The sequence below is a fragment of the Corythoichthys intestinalis genome, chromosome 14 (genome assembly GCF_030265065.1).
Source record: "Corythoichthys intestinalis isolate RoL2023-P3 chromosome 14, ASM3026506v1, whole genome shotgun sequence".
Classification (NCBI taxonomy): Eukaryota; Metazoa; Chordata; class Actinopteri; order Syngnathiformes; family Syngnathidae; genus Corythoichthys; species Corythoichthys intestinalis.
This window is the reverse complement of record NC_080408.1, coordinates 23,722,193-23,740,868: the sequence shown is the minus strand read 5'-3', so window position 1 is coordinate 23,740,868 and position 18,676 is coordinate 23,722,193. Positions and strand designations below refer to the sequence as shown.

General features: G+C 40.2%; 1 protein-coding gene across 2 annotated transcripts in view; it reads left to right on the top strand.

The window, feature by feature from the left end:
• The first annotated feature begins 5,366 nt into the window (after nt 1–5,366).
• Nucleotides 5,367–18,676, top strand: part of chd8 (chromodomain helicase DNA binding protein 8) — a 30,855-nt gene continuing 17,545 nt past the window's right edge. For both annotated transcript variants that reach the window (XM_057857729.1, XM_057857728.1), the window contains exons 1-13: nt 5,367–5,494; nt 6,642–7,695; nt 7,841–8,155; nt 11,162–11,275; nt 11,351–11,853; nt 11,956–12,067; nt 12,327–12,536; nt 13,357–13,425; nt 13,514–13,569; nt 13,673–13,790; nt 13,866–13,949; nt 14,045–14,182; nt 14,370–14,491. In XM_057857729.1, the coding sequence (XP_057713712.1) occupies nt 6,742–7,695; nt 7,841–8,155; nt 11,162–11,275; nt 11,351–11,853; nt 11,956–12,067; nt 12,327–12,536; nt 13,357–13,425; nt 13,514–13,569; nt 13,673–13,790; nt 13,866–13,949; nt 14,045–14,182; nt 14,370–14,491 (2,795 nt within the window). In that variant the 5' untranslated portion in view covers nt 5,367–5,494; nt 6,642–6,741. The remainder of the gene's footprint in view (nt 5,495–6,641; nt 7,696–7,840; nt 8,156–11,161; nt 11,276–11,350; nt 11,854–11,955; nt 12,068–12,326; nt 12,537–13,356; nt 13,426–13,513; nt 13,570–13,672; nt 13,791–13,865; nt 13,950–14,044; nt 14,183–14,369; nt 14,492–18,676) is intronic.

The following is an 18,676-nucleotide window of genomic DNA, read 5'->3' as shown; positions in this document are numbered from 1 at the left end:
AGAATATTTATTGTCATTGTTACAAAAAAAGCACAACGAAACTTTGTTTGGAGCATCCATCCAGCTCATACAGCTAAGTTGGTAAAGTGCAAAGTGCAAACCCATAAAATAAATACCCATCAGTACCAAGTGTAAACACTGACACAGTTTTGGACATATGTACAGCAAAGATTCAACAGCAGCATGAGGTCGTGTCAGTGCAAAACAAAAACAAACATAAACAAACAAAAAAACATGACACCACTTACGAGCGCCGTCATTTTGTGACATCAGTTATACCCACGTACATAAACACTGATAGACTCGAACAAAGGTGCATGTGATAATGATATTAATGATGTTATGGGGAAGAGTGGGCAGTCTGGGTTACCCACATTTTATGGCTAAAATATTACCAAAATTGGCTTCGATTTATGTTTCCCCCACTGTTCCACGGAACAATGAAATTATGTTTTTTTTTTAATTCATTAAACAAGATTCTTTCCTCTAGAATGTACATCATAAAGGTGTTGTCTGTTTCTTTGAGTCATTGTGATGGTGATCGAAGGAATTTTGTTGGCATTCTGAGGAAAAACTGCTTCCAGGAAGCATAACGGTGGTTTACCTAACTGAAGAGAACAGTGAATGGGAGAATAAGATGCAGTTAACTGAAGTTGCTTTGCTTATCTATTAATTGAGTTTGTATGACTGATAATGAAACTCTTAAAAGTAAGATTATAAAGTAACCTTGTGCATTGTGGACTTACTGATTGTGAATATTTTATCTTTTTAATGTTTGAAAAGGTGGCTGTTATGTCCGTCTCGCATTGCTAAGCCTATTTATGCCTGCATTAGATGTTTATTTACACAGAAATTTCTATGAAGCAATCATATTAAACAAAAGCTATATTAAGTCGATTCAGCGTGTCCATTTGATTTTGTGCATTTGTATTGTAAAGTATTTATTGCAGGTCAACATCTCAACCAAAAACAAACATTAGATCAAGATAACTATTGTTATGCCTCCTTCTCACGGTCCTGTTGCCATTGCCACAGCAGCTGTTTGTAAATATAGCTCCCACCAGCAGAGTTGGCGTTGGCGTGGACCTAACAGTGCAGCATGGAGCTGAGAGTAAGCATGGTAAAATGCAAAAAATACTCCTTGCAGGGCTGTAGACAGATGGAGCCATTGGCGAGTTGCAAGGTTCATCTCTGCAGGGCTGCCGCAAATAAAGAGTGGTGTACTGTCACATATTGTCACTTCGGCTGGCTAGTTTATCAACATAATCTCTGCCCCCTTATCTCAATTTCCTATACACTCATATACAGTGGGGCAAATAAGTATTTAGTCAACCACCAATTGTGCAAGTTCTCCTACTTGAATAGATTAGAGAGGCCTGTAATTGTCAACATGGGTAAACTTCAACCATGAGAGACAGAATGTGGGGAAAAAACAGTCACATTGTTTGATTTTTAAAGAATTCTGTTTTTTTTCCACATTCTGTCTCTCATGGTTGAGGTTTACCCATGTTGACAATTACAGGCCTCGCTAATATTTTCAAGTGGGAGAACTTGCACAATTAGGGGTTGACTGAATACTTATTTGCCCCACTGTATAATATGTATAGCGGTCTTGTGATTTAAGGGAAACACTTTTTTTTTATGATTCAACAATGATTTTAGAGTAATATAGTCATGCATTAGCATCATACATTATATAATAATGATAATAGAGTGCTTTTGAGTCAATCCAGAATTGGAAGACATTTTACTAGCCACTCTTGAAAATTTAAACAATCCGCACATGAAATAATATCCTATACATGAGTAACTTGACTTGTCCTGAGATCACTAACTAAAAAAAAAAAAAAAAAAAAAATTAGAATTCTCTGGTACCTAAATTAGGCAGGAAATTATTATTTGAAATGGAGGATTGTTAATTATTAAATTAGTTCCTCAAAATTAGCATTTTATTATGTTGTCCTAGAGACTCTTCTATTGATTATAAGTAGTGTTTCACAATTTCTTTTTAACAATTTCCTCAATAAAATCTGTTCGTAAAACAAAGCCGAACAGTGTGACAAAATCGGTGGATAAATGACTATTAAAGTGATGACGTGTGTGTGTAAACAATGTTAATTCTTTATATCTGTGCATGGAACAAATGAAATTAACACTAATGGCAATCTGGGAAGTCACATTTGATAGGCTAACACAGTGCAGTACTGGAATTTAGAAAATGTCTGCCACCACTTTTGATGGTACCGGTCCCCGGCCCGGTACCATCAAAAGCGCATTTGCTACCAGGCCTCAGAGAAATAAGAAATCATTTGTTAACGACCGCAATCTGCCCTGAGCCTCTCCAAACATCAATATGCCTGTCTACTCTATTGACTAATCCGAGTTTGGGATTTGTGTTTGTCGCCAACTAGTGGTTGGACGCCATCACTGGGGTGTTTGCACACCTATGGCAACCCAGCGTCAGTCAGTGAAAACAGTAATGTTAGCTGCTGTTGGCTGTGTGCTGCAGGCGGCGATGTCTTTGGACAGATTTTTACGGCGAAAAGGCCACCTGCTGAGCCAGAACAGGAACCTACAACCAAGTCCATTCTGCATATTTGGCTAAAAGCTAGAAAACGAGGCAACAAAAGCCAATACACTGAGAGCATCATATCTCGTGACGAACCATATTGCTAAAGCCAAGAAAGCTTTCACGATTGGAGAGGAACTCATTATGCCTGCAAAAAAGCATATTTGCCGCAAGGTTTTAGGAGAGGCCGCTGTTAAAAAAGGTTGATTCAGCATATAGTGATTTACATTGTCCCTGCACTTACCGTATTTTTCGGACTATAAGTCGCACCTGAGTGTAAGTCGCACCAGCCCAAAAATGCGCAATGAAGAGGAAAAGAAAACGTATAAGTCGCACCGAAGTATGTCGCATTTTTGGGGGAAATTTACTTGATAAAATCCAACACATAGAACAGATATGTCATCTTGAAAGGCAATTTAAAATAAAAATACAATAGAGAACAAGATGTTGAATGAGTGTACAGTATGATAATGTTACATGATGCATGAACAACGAAATGCAAACGTGGCCGGTATGTTAACGTAACATAGCTATTAAGAGTTATTCAGATAACTATAGCATAAAGAACATGCTAACAAGTTTACCAAACCATCAGTGTCACTCCATAACACCAAAATAACATGTGAAATGATATAATAATGTGTTAAGTACATACGGCCGGTCTGTAAAAAAAGAAGACCCATATAACACTAGTCCGTGGTGCAAAAAAGGTTGGGGACCACTGCCATATACTATTTGCATATACCATATATTTTGTCAATCTGATATGCATTTAAAAGTTATTTATGAGATACTCAGTGCTTGAAACGTTTTATCATGAGTAATTATTTACTTTTAGTCAAGTATTTATTTAAAGTACTACTTTTGCCTATAATTCCAAATCAAGGGCGTAGGTTTGCATAAGGACGGTAGGGACATAACACTACCAACTTTTCAGAATGCTCAAATTGTCCCCAGCAACTTTTAAGGCAACCTGATTTGCATTATATAATGACTTCAGTTATATAAGCCATTTAGACTGTCTTCCCACATGTTGTAAGGATAGAAGATACCCTACCATCATTAAGTGAATTATTTTCATAATGTTCAGACTTACATTTAACCCTTTTCAGTTGCTGAATGTGCCGGTCCACCCCCCCCCCCCCCCCCAAACGCACGTTTCTTTGGCTGATGACTTAACCCCCGCCCCCTCCCCACCCCCTTCGAAACACATACAGAAATGCACACGCACTTGAAGAGGAGTTATTTTTTGGCCAGCAGCAGCCCTCAAAAGTAATGTAAAAAGACGTCAATGTTGTGGAGTTGGGGGAAACAGCATTAATTTTGCTACTGAGAGTCCAACCTGCATCAGAGTGAGCATAACATTAAAATGTCAACTTGCTAACCTGCAAAACTACTGCGGTCAGGCCAGCCTCCAGAAGGAACAACGAAGTCAAGCTAGCCGTCCCTCATTTGGATCATTGTTTGCATTATGTGCATTACGGTAATGCAACGTGGTGGCTTCAGAGTCCAAGTCCCTTTATTAATGAAAAACAAAACGGGGAGCTATCCCAAATCAAATTTATTTCTATGTGCTTTACAAAAACCCGAAAGGTCCACAATGTGCTTTACAACAACAATATTGTTCATTATAATAAATAAAAGGCAGGAAAGTATAGAATGGGTCCACTTTAGTGGCACACTGACATGAACATGACCATGAACTGACATGAAAAAAATATCTGACTCATCAGATTTTCATAAGAGTACTATGATCGAGTCTTGCGGTTGTCTAGTGTGCCTCAGATGTAGATTGGGCCTTGGATGTCTCAATTTTTTTTTCATTAATTTTTTCCCCAAATACTTTTATATTACAAGACTTTAGTTTGAGTCCAGGCGTGCTCCAGTGTTCTTTAGTAGTTTTTTAAAACAAAGGTTTGAATCTAACGTTGTATCACCTGAACCAATAGACATGAAAGTATAAGTGAATACAGATTTATTTTGCATTGATCATTTAGCCTACCAATTAATTTGGTTCATATTCGTGTGAAATGTAGCCCTGACCCCCAATGAATAATCTGTTTGGTCTTATTTATGTCGCGTCCGAACCGACCCCAGCAAAAAATGTACATGCAGGTTATGCTGTTATATCGTCCCTACCAATGTTGAGACCAAATTTACGCCCTAGTTCCAAATAACACTATAGTATACCGGTAGTTAAAAGAACATACTCTTAGCTATCCCGCCTCATTATGATTTAAGTGTAATGGCTGTGTGTACTCCGCATTACGTCACTAGAAGGCGCTAATCTTCCAGTCTATCAAACAGCAATGAACCAGTAACGTCCATTCACTGCTGCTATATTTCCCCCGCTAAATGCAAGGTAAAGTGTAATTTGGTAGCGAGGCTTCCATCAAAGCCAGAATCTATATGCTTGTGTTATACTTCAACAAAATGGTCGAAATATCACACCGGGTCTTCATTGAACGATCAAAGTAAGCGGCTTTTATAAATACGCTTCCTCCAAAAGAAGGGTTATATCATAAAAGCGCTTCTTCGGTATAACCCCAAGTTAAATTTTTCATCAAAACACAATATTTATACGGATATTCCCCTCTCACATTAGCATCGAGGGCAGTAAGGCAGCCGTACCGAAGATCACTCAATCAAATGAGCTCTGCTAGGCCGCATTTATTGTTTCTCAACCGAACCAGGTCTCGTCCCGCCTAAGAGCGGCCATACTTTGACCGACGAGGATCACAACCAATAAGATCGAAGCTTGCTTCCGGCTTGTAAGAAATTTGACCAATGGCAGCTCAGTAGCGTCCTCGAGGCAGGCTTTGTACGGGCTCTCTGGCAAGAAAGTTAGTTCCTGCTCTTCCCTAGCCGTTTCCTGTAACCGTACTGTGTTGTGAGACGGAGAAAGCCATGTGTGTCGATGCAAAGGTAAATTTAGCGCCCCGAATTATTACCGCGAACCTTTGGGCAGCTGGCTCGATGGTTATTTTCGGGAGTTTCACCGAAAAATGGACGCAGACTAACTGAAAGAGTATTGCGGCCTAACCCGTGTCAGAACGTTGACGGGTAATGGTTATTGTGGCACGTTGCTTTGGTTTGGTCGGGTTTGTTGATGAGATTGAAGGAGTCTGCTTGACTTGATGGTCACCCGTAAATGAACCAGAAGCCATTTAACTTCTCCCCACATACAAAACGGCGTGATTTTGGCTTAATATGTGGGAATTTGCATACACGCTCTGGCAATAGGCACATCTTAGCGGTAGATGCTAATGCTAACCGAGTGTTTTGTGAGGCAGACTGCAATGTGAGCTGATGAGAGCATCCCACCTCTCCATCACTGCTTCCTCGCCTTACTTTAATACCAACTACTCCGAATTACCATTTTTCGTTTTGGGGTTGATTATAATTAATGTAGCTACAAATTATTCAACACACCTGCACATATAAGTCTACATTTGCAAAAATTGGCAATTTAAAAGATGAGGACGACTGATTCAACGCGGATCATCTTGTTTTGAATTGCTGTTTTGTTTAGAATTTCAGAACGTTTAGGATATTCCGTTATATTCTCCAGGGAATTTAATCTAATGAACATAACAAAGTATTACAAAGTACACTTTCCTTGTTTGTGGGTTGAAACGAATTAGAATCAAAATGTGAAGATTCATTCAATAGTTAACTAGGAATGTATTCGCATTCTAAATGATTGTTGTCACGTCACTATGTACAGTAGTATTTCTCAGTTCTCATACATGTCTGCATCCTGATGAAATATATTTATGTCCCTGAGAATTCCTGTGTTTCGTGTCCATGGATTCACCCATTTGTGGATCTCTCACCTGGTATATTTATTACCAAATGGTGCGTTAGTACCTCTTATTCATAGATTTCTAGGTGTATGTTTTAGTTCTCCACTGCAAAGGCAAATCTCAGAGTCCAATAAGTAAAAGAGAGAACAAACAATGGCATTTTGAGTGCTTATTCATTTAGCATGTTTTATATTTCATTGAATGCTAATATTCAGGCACAAGAGGGTAAATGTTATAGCTAACTGGTGTCTGTTTTCTCTTTCCAGCTATTTTCTTTAAGAAATTGAAAAACTGGACAAGTACAATTTAGCTTTCATCTCAGATCGTCTCTAACATTGTGCCCATCTCCCTGTGTGGAGGGGCAAGATGGCAGACCCTATAATGGACCTCTTTGAGGACACACCCTTGTTTAACCTGGATGCCCTCCCGGATGACACCTTCAGTCAGGGTTCATCAGACCCAGTGGAAGAGGCTCTCAAACTGGCCTTAGGTCAAGTTGACGCACCAGTTGAGCCAGAGCCAACACCTGATCCTTCGGTCGACGCTGGCCTTTGTGTTCCTGTCGCAGCCGCCGCTGTACCTGAGCCGGTCTCCGTTCCAGTTCCTACACAGCAGCCAGTACCAGTGGCAGCTGCTCAAAGTGTTTCTTTAGCTGCAGTTTCCACTCTAGCCCAAGCTCCATCTACTGTTGATGCTGTACCTCAAGTTCAAGCCCATGCCACAGTACCCATTGCTAGCAACACCAATGTGGTCACCAGTAGCACTGTCCTGCTTAACTCACCCCAAAGTGTTTCCAGCTCTCCAGCCACCACCGCTGCCGGCCAGCAGCTCGCTCAGATCGCTCAGCAACTTACTCCCCAGCAGCTATCTGCCATCACCCAGCAGGCAGGAGGGAAAATAGTCATTCTTAAAGGTCCTCAAGGGCAAGCTCAGGTTCTGCAGACTGTATCGGGAACCACTGGCCAGACGGGTGGCAAGGTCATCCGTTTGCTCTCCAGCTCACCGCTCAAACCAGGCATGCCTATACTCCAAGGAGGAGCAGTCTTGAATCAAGCGACCACAGGACAAACTCAAGTAAAGGTCGGTGCAGCAGGTGTGCAGAGGCTGCTGCAGTCCCCCAACGGGCCAGTAAAACAGTTGGTGCTCACCTCCATGCCCCAGCAAGGACAACAGCAGGTTCAAGTGCAGATTCCAGCTCAAACACAAATGTCACAAGTCCAAGCTCAGGTGCAAGTCCAGCCCCAGAGCCAGCCTGGTCAGATCCAGATCCAAGCTCAAAACCAGGTGCAACTGCAACCAGCCATGCAGGCCCAAACCCCAGTAAGTGCTCGTTCCATTCGGACTGTCAAATGATGCTTGAACTGGTTTACTTTCTGGGTGTAACCGTTATCGGCTACAAGCTTGTGTGTTTGGCCTATTTGCTCATCATCACAATGAGACAAATTAATTCTTTTCGTTCCTCTAGGGGAGTGAAGCAAAGCGAATCACTCTGGTGCTCCAGCAGCCCTCGCAGGCTACTGCTGCTACGTCATTGGGTCAAACAGTTATAGCCCAACCCCAGGTCACCCAGGTCCAAACTGGCCAAGGAGGTCAACAACAGGTCCAAGCTCCAGCTAGACTGGTACTGGGACAGTTGCCTGGGGGTAAACTGGTTATCCAGGGAAGCCAGCTCGCAGCTTTGACCCAGGCCCGGGCAGCGGGCCAGGCAGGAGGGCAGCCCAAAGTTCTTACCATCCAGCTGCAAGTACAACAGCAACCCAACCAGCAAGGAGGAGTTAAGGTGAGAATGTTGCTCAGTTCATTATTATAAAATAATAAAGTAACAATCTCTGAATACCTGTCCCGTCACAGGACATTGTACACCCCACCCATCAAATTTTTAAATAATCCAAACAGAAGGCATCCTTCCCCTGGCCAACATATACCACAACAAATGTATTAATGTTCATTATATTCTAAATATACAGCATATACAGTAGTACAGGTGGGAATATTGGGGCACCTAACGATTCGATTTCGATTCAGAGGCTCCAATTCGATTATGAATCAATTATTGATGTATCCTTCGCTTTTAATGTTTTGGACATCAGTTCCAAAATTGTTCAAAAATCCTCTCGGCTAAACCAAACTAATATTTCAGTATCAAGCGAACAATTAAAAACAGTAAATAAAATACTCAAGTCCCCATTCTGTATCAGCACGCTAATCTACGTGGTGACGTAGGCTCGTACGTGATGCGTCATAAAAAAAAAAAAAAAAAAAACGTGTTCTAGCCCGGATCCACATACGGCGAACAGTCGGTGTAGCAGCGTTAGCAATAGCCATAACAGATGAAACAAAGGCTCTTCTCCTCCTTCTGTGACGTACACGACTCAATTTCAAACCAAAATTCACGTCGCCGACGTTGCCTCAGCACAAGCAGAGTGTAGATCCTTTGCTGCATTTCGACCATTTTGCGGGCAGTAAAAAGCATGAAAACAGAGAACACAAACGGAAAGGAGGCTTCCATGTTGCTTTGCATTGTTAACTTCCTTGAACTGAATGAATTCGGTCGCACTTGTCGAAGCGCATCTTAGCGTGGTGACGTCACGAACCTTACGCACGGCTGAGGAGGGGTGGGGGGTTAGACGGGTGAAAAAGAAAAAAAAAATACACGGCTTTTTTCGTCAGTGGGAAAGGTGCCAAATGCCAATGGAAAAACGCGCGTTGACCCACTAGTTTCAGTGGGAAAGGGGTATTAGGTTCGCTACAACAGAGCCTTCTAGAGAAGTCTACTGCTTTAACATGGCGGCTGTTTACTAATGCCGAGCAAGTCTGTCATTTCACATCTAGGTCTCTATACATGTTCCACGCCGCCGTCGTCTGTCTTTTCGCATCTAGTTCCACTTATATGTCATATCTACCGTCGCCGTAAGTGGCCGTATGTTTGTAGCAACTAGCAACTGGCCGTTGTTTGTAGTGGCTGTTGGCTGCATTCAGGTATTATTGTTTTTTTATCTAGCGGCATGAGTTGAACATATTTACTCTCGGTCTGTTCCTCATTGCGTTCCGAAGACTGCTTTGTATAATTCAGTAATCGGAATTTGGATGTTTATGAATCGTTCTCGAATATTCGCGATCCGGCTGTGGAAGAATCTAAGAATCGGAAATTTTGCACGCCTCTATACAGTACAGGCCAAAAGTTTGGACACACCTCATTCAATGCAACACAAGCGAAGATCTCAACCCCATTGATAAAGCAATAAATTCCACTAAATAACCCTGAAAAGGCATACATGTGAAGTCAAAAACAATTTTAGGTGGCTCCCTCTTGAAACTTATCAAGAGAATGGCAAGAGAGTGCAAAAAAAGTCATCAGAGCAAAGGGTGGCTACTTTGAAGATACTAGAATATTCTACATCTTTTTAGTTATTTCACTTTTTTTTTTTGCGAAGTACATAATTCCACACATGTTCATTCATAGTTTTATTACCTTCAGTGAGAGTTTACAATGTAAATAGTCATGAAAATAAAACGCACAAATGCGAAGGTTTGTCCAAACTTTTGGCCTGTGCTGCATATATTTAAAAAAATAATTATTTAAATGAAACACAGGTAGCTACAGACAGATGAAATAGGACAAAAGTAAAAAAATGATTACAATATTGGGGGGGGGGCATTAACATGAATGCACATGTTACATTTTTGTCACACACGTCGATATTTCAATAATGAATATAGTCGGGTAGTATTGTAAAACAGTGATCCCCAACAACTGGACCGGTACTGGTCCGTGGCGCATTTCCTACCGGGCCGCAGAGAAATAATGAATAATTTGTTAACGGCTGCAATCTGGCCTGTGCCTCTTGATACAGCTATACTAATTTGAGTAGAGTTGTGTGTACCCTCTAGTCAACCCTCTAGTGATTGGCCGCTCTTACTGGTGTGTTTTCAGTCCACGTCAGTCAATGTGAACATTAAAGTTAGCTGCTGTGTGCTGGGGTGGCGACGTCTTGGGCAGCTTTTTAAAGGGGAAAAGGCCACCTGCTGAGCCAGAAGAGGGGCGTACAACCAAGTCCGTTCTGAATAATATGTTGATAAAAGCTAGCAAACAAGGCAACAAAAGCGAATGCACTAAGAGCCAAGAAACCTTTCATATATGGAGATAACACATTATGTTTGTGACCAGGGATATTTGCTGTCAAGTTTTATGAGAGGCGGCTTTTTTTTAAGAAAAAAAGGGTTGATTCAGCATATGGTGAGTTACATTTTCCCTGCACTTAATTTTCGTTTTTAGCCCTGTTGTGTTATTTTATAATTACTGTAATTTTCTGCCATGCATTGCTGTTCTGTGGGGGAAAAAAGGCCCATGTCACACCGGTCCGTGGTGGAAAAAATGTTGGGGACCACTGTGGTAAAATATAATATGTCTGCACTGTACAAAGACAGCCGGGCGTCCGTCGCATGTAAACCTGGAATTGTATTTTCAGCTTGAGTCCAAGTGAGATGAAATTGAAAGGGACGTGACGTCACTGGCTTTAGCATTTGGTTCCCGTGGCGATGGGAACAACAAATCTTGATCAGATTTCTATCGGTTATGAGGCCAATTGTCGACTAATTGCTTAAAAAAATGAACTTTTCCTATGGCCAATATGTACACCCTAGTAAGTTGGATGACCGTGCAGGTCTAATTCTCAAAATACAGCTTCAGACAGATTCTTGCCAATTATAGTGTGATGTACAGTACAAATTGTGCTTTATAAGCTTATGGAAATCATTATTTAAATGTCTGTTTGTAACATTTCAGTACCAGTTAGTGTCAGGAGCCGGTGGCACTGGCAGCCCGCAGGTATTGCAGATTTCTCAAGGCCAAGGGGGACAAAGAGTTGCGGTGCCTCTCAAAATGCTTCTGCAGCCACAGGTAATAATTTTCTACGCCGTGGGGTTAGGTATTTTTTGGGTGACAGGAACAGTAATTATAGTTCTTCTTGAACAGACGAGTTCAGCATCTACAGCCAGTGGAGCTGTCTCAGTGGTAAAGGTCGTGAACTCTTCAACAGCAAGCCCCTCCGGTACAACCACCACAGCAACACAGGCTATTCGCATCACCAAGGCCCCTGGCGACTCATCCTCCGTGCGACGGGTAGAGATCCTGTGCAAGCAAGAGAAGGCAAACCGTATTGTGGCTGAAGCTATCGCAAGGGCGAAAGCACGCGGTGAGAAGAACCTACCTCGAGTACTCAATCAGGATGAGCTTCCATCCACACAGAGCTCCCCAGAAATTGGAGGCACTGTGACTGTGGTCACTTCTGCAAAAAAAAAGACAAGCGGTGGCGGGAGCAAGAAGAAAGGTCCTGTAGTTGCAGGAACACCATCTAAAAGTGCAGGAGGACTCGACAAAAAAGGCAAAGTCAAACCAGTAGGAATGACAATCGTTGATACTGGAGGTACCACCATACCTGCGGTTGGCTATAAGAGCAAAAGCAAAACAAAGACGAAGTAAGACGTCCATTTTGGGAAAAATTCTAGTTTCTACACACTAAATTTATAACTGAACAACAGTTACCTATATATTCTTATTTACTGCTCTCCTCCCCACAGCACAATTACACTCGTGGGAGCGAAAAAAAGGAAACGGAATCCATCCTCTGATCATTCAGATGGGGAGTTGAGCCCTGCCTCACCTGCTGCGCTGGAAGAAGACTTGATCATGGTAAGAAGACATTTTTACGCATTCTAAGGTCGTTATGCTTCTGGAAAATTCCCTTAAAACACAGTTATGCCACTGAATTTTAACACAATCTTTTCAGTTCTATAATAGTTTAGGAATTATTTGTATTTTAATTACCTGCTCATGTACAACTATTACAACCTCAATAGTTTCCTGAGGTGATTCTTGGATTTCATTTCAGACACGGATATTTGTATTTTTAATGATATCCATAATGAACATGTATAATTCCTCTTTCCAGAAGAGGCGGTCTAATCGTGTGGTAAACAGGAAGAAGTACACGGAAGACCTGGACATTAAGATAACGGATGATGAGGATGAGCAGGAGGACGTTGATGTGACGACAACTACGGCGGCTGTGGCCTCCATCAGTGCAGCACCCGCAGCTGCACATGTCCACCAGGGAATTGACTTACATGGTGACGGACTACCCGGCATGCAGTTCTTTGTGGTGGGTTGAGAATTGACTTTTCAGGCGGGACTGAAAAATTGCTGTCAAGCGTTGAAATATTTTTATTGCTGCCAAACTTCCACTCTTGGATTTAGCACTATAGTTGTCGATAATACACAAAAGCTGATTAACTGTTAACAGCGTTGATGACATGACGCTGAACACAGAGGAGGAGCAAGTTAACTGAACAGGCACTGTTTTGTCAATCATTTGGAACCGTTTCGCTTTAGCAAAGTCAGGAAGTGAGAAGGAAAAAGTCTGATGTAAAATATGGTTTAAAGCTGTTCAAACTAAAGTGGAGAGCATAACTGAATTATGTCAGTATTTATAACAATAGTTACAATTGTTAAAAGATTAAGAAACCATTATAGGTGCAGTACATTGATGCGCTAATGCACAATATAGCCAGTTGCGCCTTATGCATGAAAATAGGGTCATTCATTGATGGTACGCTTGATAATCCGGTGCACCTTAGTCTGAAAAATACGGTGAAAGGAATGTTTTTAAAATGTTTTAGGTGTTGTTTAGCGAGCCACTTTAGTGTTTGTAGCAATGCCATTAAAAAAAAAATTAATTTCGCCTATTAAGTACAAAAATATATTAAAATCAGAAATTGAATTTGTTTGGAAAAATTATAGAATTTAAGGCCATTTCACACAGCCATTGTTCTGTGAACAAAAGTGAGATTTACAAAAAATAATTGTAACATATTATCAGTTTATTGTTGAAAAAAAGACATGCCTTTATTTACCCATATCACTCAACTCTAGTGTGCAGTATTTTGAGAATCCCTCTTCATTGGTGTCATTTTCATCTGCAGGAAAACCCAAGTGAAGAAGATGCCGCCATTGTAGATAAAGTCCTTTCCATGCGTGTAACCAAGAAAGAAGTATGGTTTTATTTTTTAATGCACATGCATTCCTAATTCACTATTAACATTTGTGAAGCACATTGACAAACGTATTGTTTTCTTCCAGGTATCCCCAGGCCAGTACACCAATGTTGAAGAATTCTTTGTGAAATACAAGAACTAGTAAGTCTTAATACCTTGAACAGTAAAATGCAGCCGGTACTTGGAGCATTAGTCAAGAAAACAATGCAGTACAATACATAGAACTTTGCATTCTTGTGCCCAGTTCATACTTGCATTGTGAATGGGCGAGCATGGCGCAACTGGAGAGAGACAAGCGGATCCATCAAAAAATCAAAAGGTTCAAGACCAAACACGCTCAGATGAGGCATTTTTTCCATGAGGTGAGATAAAAATCAATTTTTTTTGCTACGGTGCTGTCATTGGATTAAAATGTTACTTACATTGTTACTCTTCAGGAGGAGGAGCTCTTTAATCCAGACTATGTGGAAGTGGACAGGATTCTGGATGTATCGCACAGTATAGACAAAGACAATGGCGAGGTAGAAGAAGCAAACTAATACATTAATATTTTGGTCGAAATAAAGTATAATTTTTGGATTATTACTAACTTTGACACTCTCCTCCATCCACCTAGCCTGTGATTTACTACTTGATCAAGTGGTGCTCTCTGCCTTATGAAGATGCAACCTGGGAGCTGAATGAGGACGTAGACGAGGGCAAAGTCGAAGAGTTCAAGAAAATCTTAAACCGACAACCTCGCCTCAGGAGAATGGTAATGACTGACATTCTAGGTAGCAACAGCCTTTAATTAACCTGTGTTTTCCTTTTTGACTTCAAATAACGTTAAATTAAGAATGCAATGTATCTCGTTTACTTCTTGATTCTAGTCATTAATGGGTATTAAAAACCAGATTTCAAGTTCATATGCTAAGATTTGTTTACTCTGTCCTCTTCTGCAGGCACGGCCACAGGCTGGCTCATGGAAGAAGTTAGAGGAGACTAGAGAGTACAACAATGGCAACACTCTTCGAGAGTACCAACTGGAAGGTGTCAACTGGCTGCTTTTTAACTGGTATAACAGGTATGTATCACATGATGCGTGCTATAAAATGCAACAAATTTAAAGATTGATAGGTCATGTTGAAATTGTTGTTGTTTTAAGTCTTTTTATACAATTCACTTTAACACCTTCTCAGTTTATGATAGAAACAGTTTATGTTGATTGGTGTGTTCTAGGGCAGTGGTTCTCAACTAGTCTCCCCTGGTACCTGCATTTTTTTAAAGTCATTTTTAAATAATCCATCAACAGAAGTTAGACTATGCACATTGTGTTTTGAGCTTTAGAAACACAGGAATGTCATTTAAAAACGTACTGATTATTAGCTTGCAATGGAGTTCCCTTAAAATTTTCATAAAGCTTTACTAAAGCAGGCCTAATGGATGTCATCGTTAGCCCAAGCATGGCAACTTTTTAATAACACACTGTGGATTAGGGATGTGCCATTTTAGGCACCCCACGATTCGGTTCAATTACGAATCAGGGTGCTACGAGTCGATTGTTTAACGATGATCACGGTATTGACGATGATCACGCTTATCACGATTATCGCTGCATCGTACATTACTGATTAATAAAGTAGCCAAACAAATTTATGTCCATTATTTAAAATATCCTAATGATTCAACAGGAACAATGGAAACATGCCCTTTTTTTTTTTTTCTTTTACATTTTTCACAAGAAAGCGCCAAAACATTAACTATTTTAAAGGTAGTACTTATTTCTCAACATGCCCATACAACACACAACTGACCTTGAGATACTCTTTTTCACAAGAGGGTGCAATAACATTAGCTGCTTCAAAGGCAGTACTTATCTCTCTCAACAATACAATACAATTTACACTGGTGGAATGAATTCCACATTTTCTGGAAACAAAGTGTCTTTCGAAATAAGACTTCTTTTAACCAATATACTATTATGTACACCACTAAACAACACACAACTTGACATGGAAATGCAGTACATGTTAGCAAAGTCACTAATTAGCATAGCGCTCGGCGTTAACTAGTAACGTCTAAAAAAAAAAACAACAATAAAGGCTAAACAGTAGAGCTGGGAATCTCTGGGCACCTAACGATTCGATTACGATTACGATTCAGAGGCTCCGATTCGATTATAAAACGATTATTGATGCATCCCCCTCCTTTTTTTATTAAAAAAAAATTTTTTTAAAAATGTTTTGTACATTAGTTTCAAAATTGTTCAAAAATACTCTCAGGCTAAACCGCACTACTATTTCAGTATCAAGTTAACATATAGCAGTTAGACATGTGCCGGTTACCGGTTTCACAGTTTACCGTGGTGTGAAAACGTCGCGGTTTCAAAACCACTAAAATTTTCCGTCATACCTTAGTACGGTATTCGCTATTTTTCATGTGCCAAAATGCAGCCGAAGTGGCTTGGTGCGGCAGCGCTCACCCTTCCCCTGTTTGTTGCCGTGAGTGTCAGTGACGCTATTCTGCTGAACAGGAAACCCAAAAACAAACCCTCCAAACACAAGGCGTACTTTTCTTCAATTTATTGAGCTCTCAAATCGTGGTGAAATATACAAATGAATACATTTAAAACGTTATACAATTGTATTTTTCCACATGTGAGTAGGTTCAACAGGATAGCAGTAGCACCATGAAAAAGGTCGCCAAAAACAAAACACACATTTTCCTTTCAAATTCAATATACAAACTCACTAAAACTTACAAAGACGAATGTTAGCCTAGGCTAAGCTGGGAGAGCAGCTTCGTCGACGTTTCATATGTCTCACAGCCGCTGAGTGAGAAACAAGCTTAAATGAAGGAGGGAGAAGAAAAAAAAGGATCGCGTCAAAGATCGCTAATTGCGAAAAGAGGTCTCACTCCTCACTTTTTGTTTCAGATGAAACCTTTCCTCAACATATTTACATTTTAACTAACTTATAAAACTAACTTACACATCTTTAACTAACTTATTAACATATGAATTCTTTGTTCTTTTTAACACAAAGGCATGACATCATGTAGAAGAGAGTTGACACAGTGGCTGAAAATGGCGAAATTGCAGCTTCTCCCCCTCAAAAAAAGTCATACAGTATATATTTTTAATTTTATTTAGAAGTGTTTTTACTTTTTTATAGCAATTATTTTGTTCTTGCTCTAATACTGAGCAACTTGAGCTGTGGCTGTGGGTATAGTCTAGGTTCTATTTATTTTAATTTGATATAAAATATTTGTTATTTTTTGTTTATTTATTTTCACATTAATTTATTTTCACATTATATTCATGTTCCAATTTGCAAATATGTTCTGAAAAAAAAACTGTTCAATGGAAAAAAGTTTTTTTTTTTTTTTTTTTAAACCCATACATCTCAAAATTTTGGAGCTATAATTGCAATACCGTGATACCGTGAAACCGCGGTATTTTTGCTCACGGTTATCGTACCGTCAAAATCTCATACCGGCACATGCCTAATAGCAGTAAACAAATATACAAAAATAACATTAAATAAAAAACTCTAGTCCCCATTCTGTATCAGCAGCTTTAAACTGCATTCAATTAATTTAATGTTGTGAATCAACTGTTAATTTTGTTAAAATTGCTCCCGTTATTCCATAATTTCCCTTTTTTCTACTTTCGACATGTGAAAGTTTTAAAACTATTTTAAAGATAGATTCAAGTCAATATTTTACCGATTTAGGAGTATTTTAGATAAAAAGTTAGTTAGGTTTGCTTGGAAGGTTCGCTACAACAGCCTTGCAGGGAAGTGAACTGCTTTAAGATGGCGGCCGTTTATAACACCCGTATCTAGCTTTTTGTAGATGTGCTGCTAACACTACCAAATCTATATTGCATCTAGTCCTATGTAAATGATATCCACCGTAACATTATATGGATGTACTTGTAGCAGCTTTTCGGCAGCAGTCAGGTATGTTGTTGTGTTTTTTTTTTATCTCGTTGCATGAGTTGAGCTAGAGCCGTGAGTTGAGCATTGGCATTACCCGAGGGGCCGGGTAATGGGAAGCATGATGTTTAGCTACTCTCGCTCCGTTCCGTCCCGAAGACCGCGCGGCGCGCTGAGTGTTGTGTACTTCCGCTTTACTTCGCATATTTCAATAATCAGAATTTGGATGTTTGTGAATCGTTCTCGAATCTTCCACGGCCGAATCGCGAATAATCTAAGAATCGGAAATTTTGCACACCTCTACTAAACAGTACAAGAGGGTTCGTGTACTCACCTTTGATAGACGGACACGGAACTTAGCAAAACACTAGGGACTTTTTCCAATTAATACGACTTGAACCTACTGCTGGTAAACTGAAAGACAGGAGCAACGAACTCTCTCTCTTCCCCTCACGCTCTAAGAAATAAATTGTGCGCAGAAGCGTGACCGCCGGGTCCCTGACTGTCTTATATACAAATTTATTTTCCAGTCTTTTGAAAAGGAGTAAATCTCTTGCTCAGTAACCGGCAGCATCCATCATAATGTTGTGCGTGCGTCCGTTAAAGGTGCTCGGGCGGCAGATGTGTCCTGAATTTCGTTTCGCTACGAGCGGCTGTCATAAAGTTGTTAAGGAAAATCATCATTTTTTAACATTTATGAACAGTAATCGAATCGTCACGTGTCGAATCGTCATGCATCTAATAATCGATTTTTTTTTTTTTTTTTTGGGTTCCCTTACCGTGGATATCTGTTCTTTTTAAATCTCTCTAGACACTCATAGCAATCTTTAACCTGTTCTGTAATGGCACCGAGCATCTGTGTCAAGGTTGGCATAACAGTATTGTCGTGGCATTCTGCCGTTGCTTGTTCTTTTTCAGGCTGTGTCACCACCCATGTTTAACTTTAAATTCTTTTTCTGCAGTAGTACCTCACAAATTTAGCCTTGTCAATGCTATCCTAAAAGCAAAGCTACAGATGCATTCAACAATATCCTCACCAGGCGCGGTGCTACACTTGAAAACTTTGTGTGCTGTTGGATTATTGAACAGTCACAATAGTGGTTAAAGATTCTGAATGTCTCCGAAGTATTCATATCAACGTGACGCTCCTGCCCGCTGGGCAAAATGAAGGAAACATCCGCTAACTTCTATAAACGTGATCCATAGCTAATAAATTATTAAAGCCATAGGGGTCATAGGGAGAGAAAAAGTGGCATGTTATGGTCTGAGAAAAAATTAATTAATTTAAATGTTAATTCTAAAGCATTTTGTTCTAATGGTTGTTGTTGGGT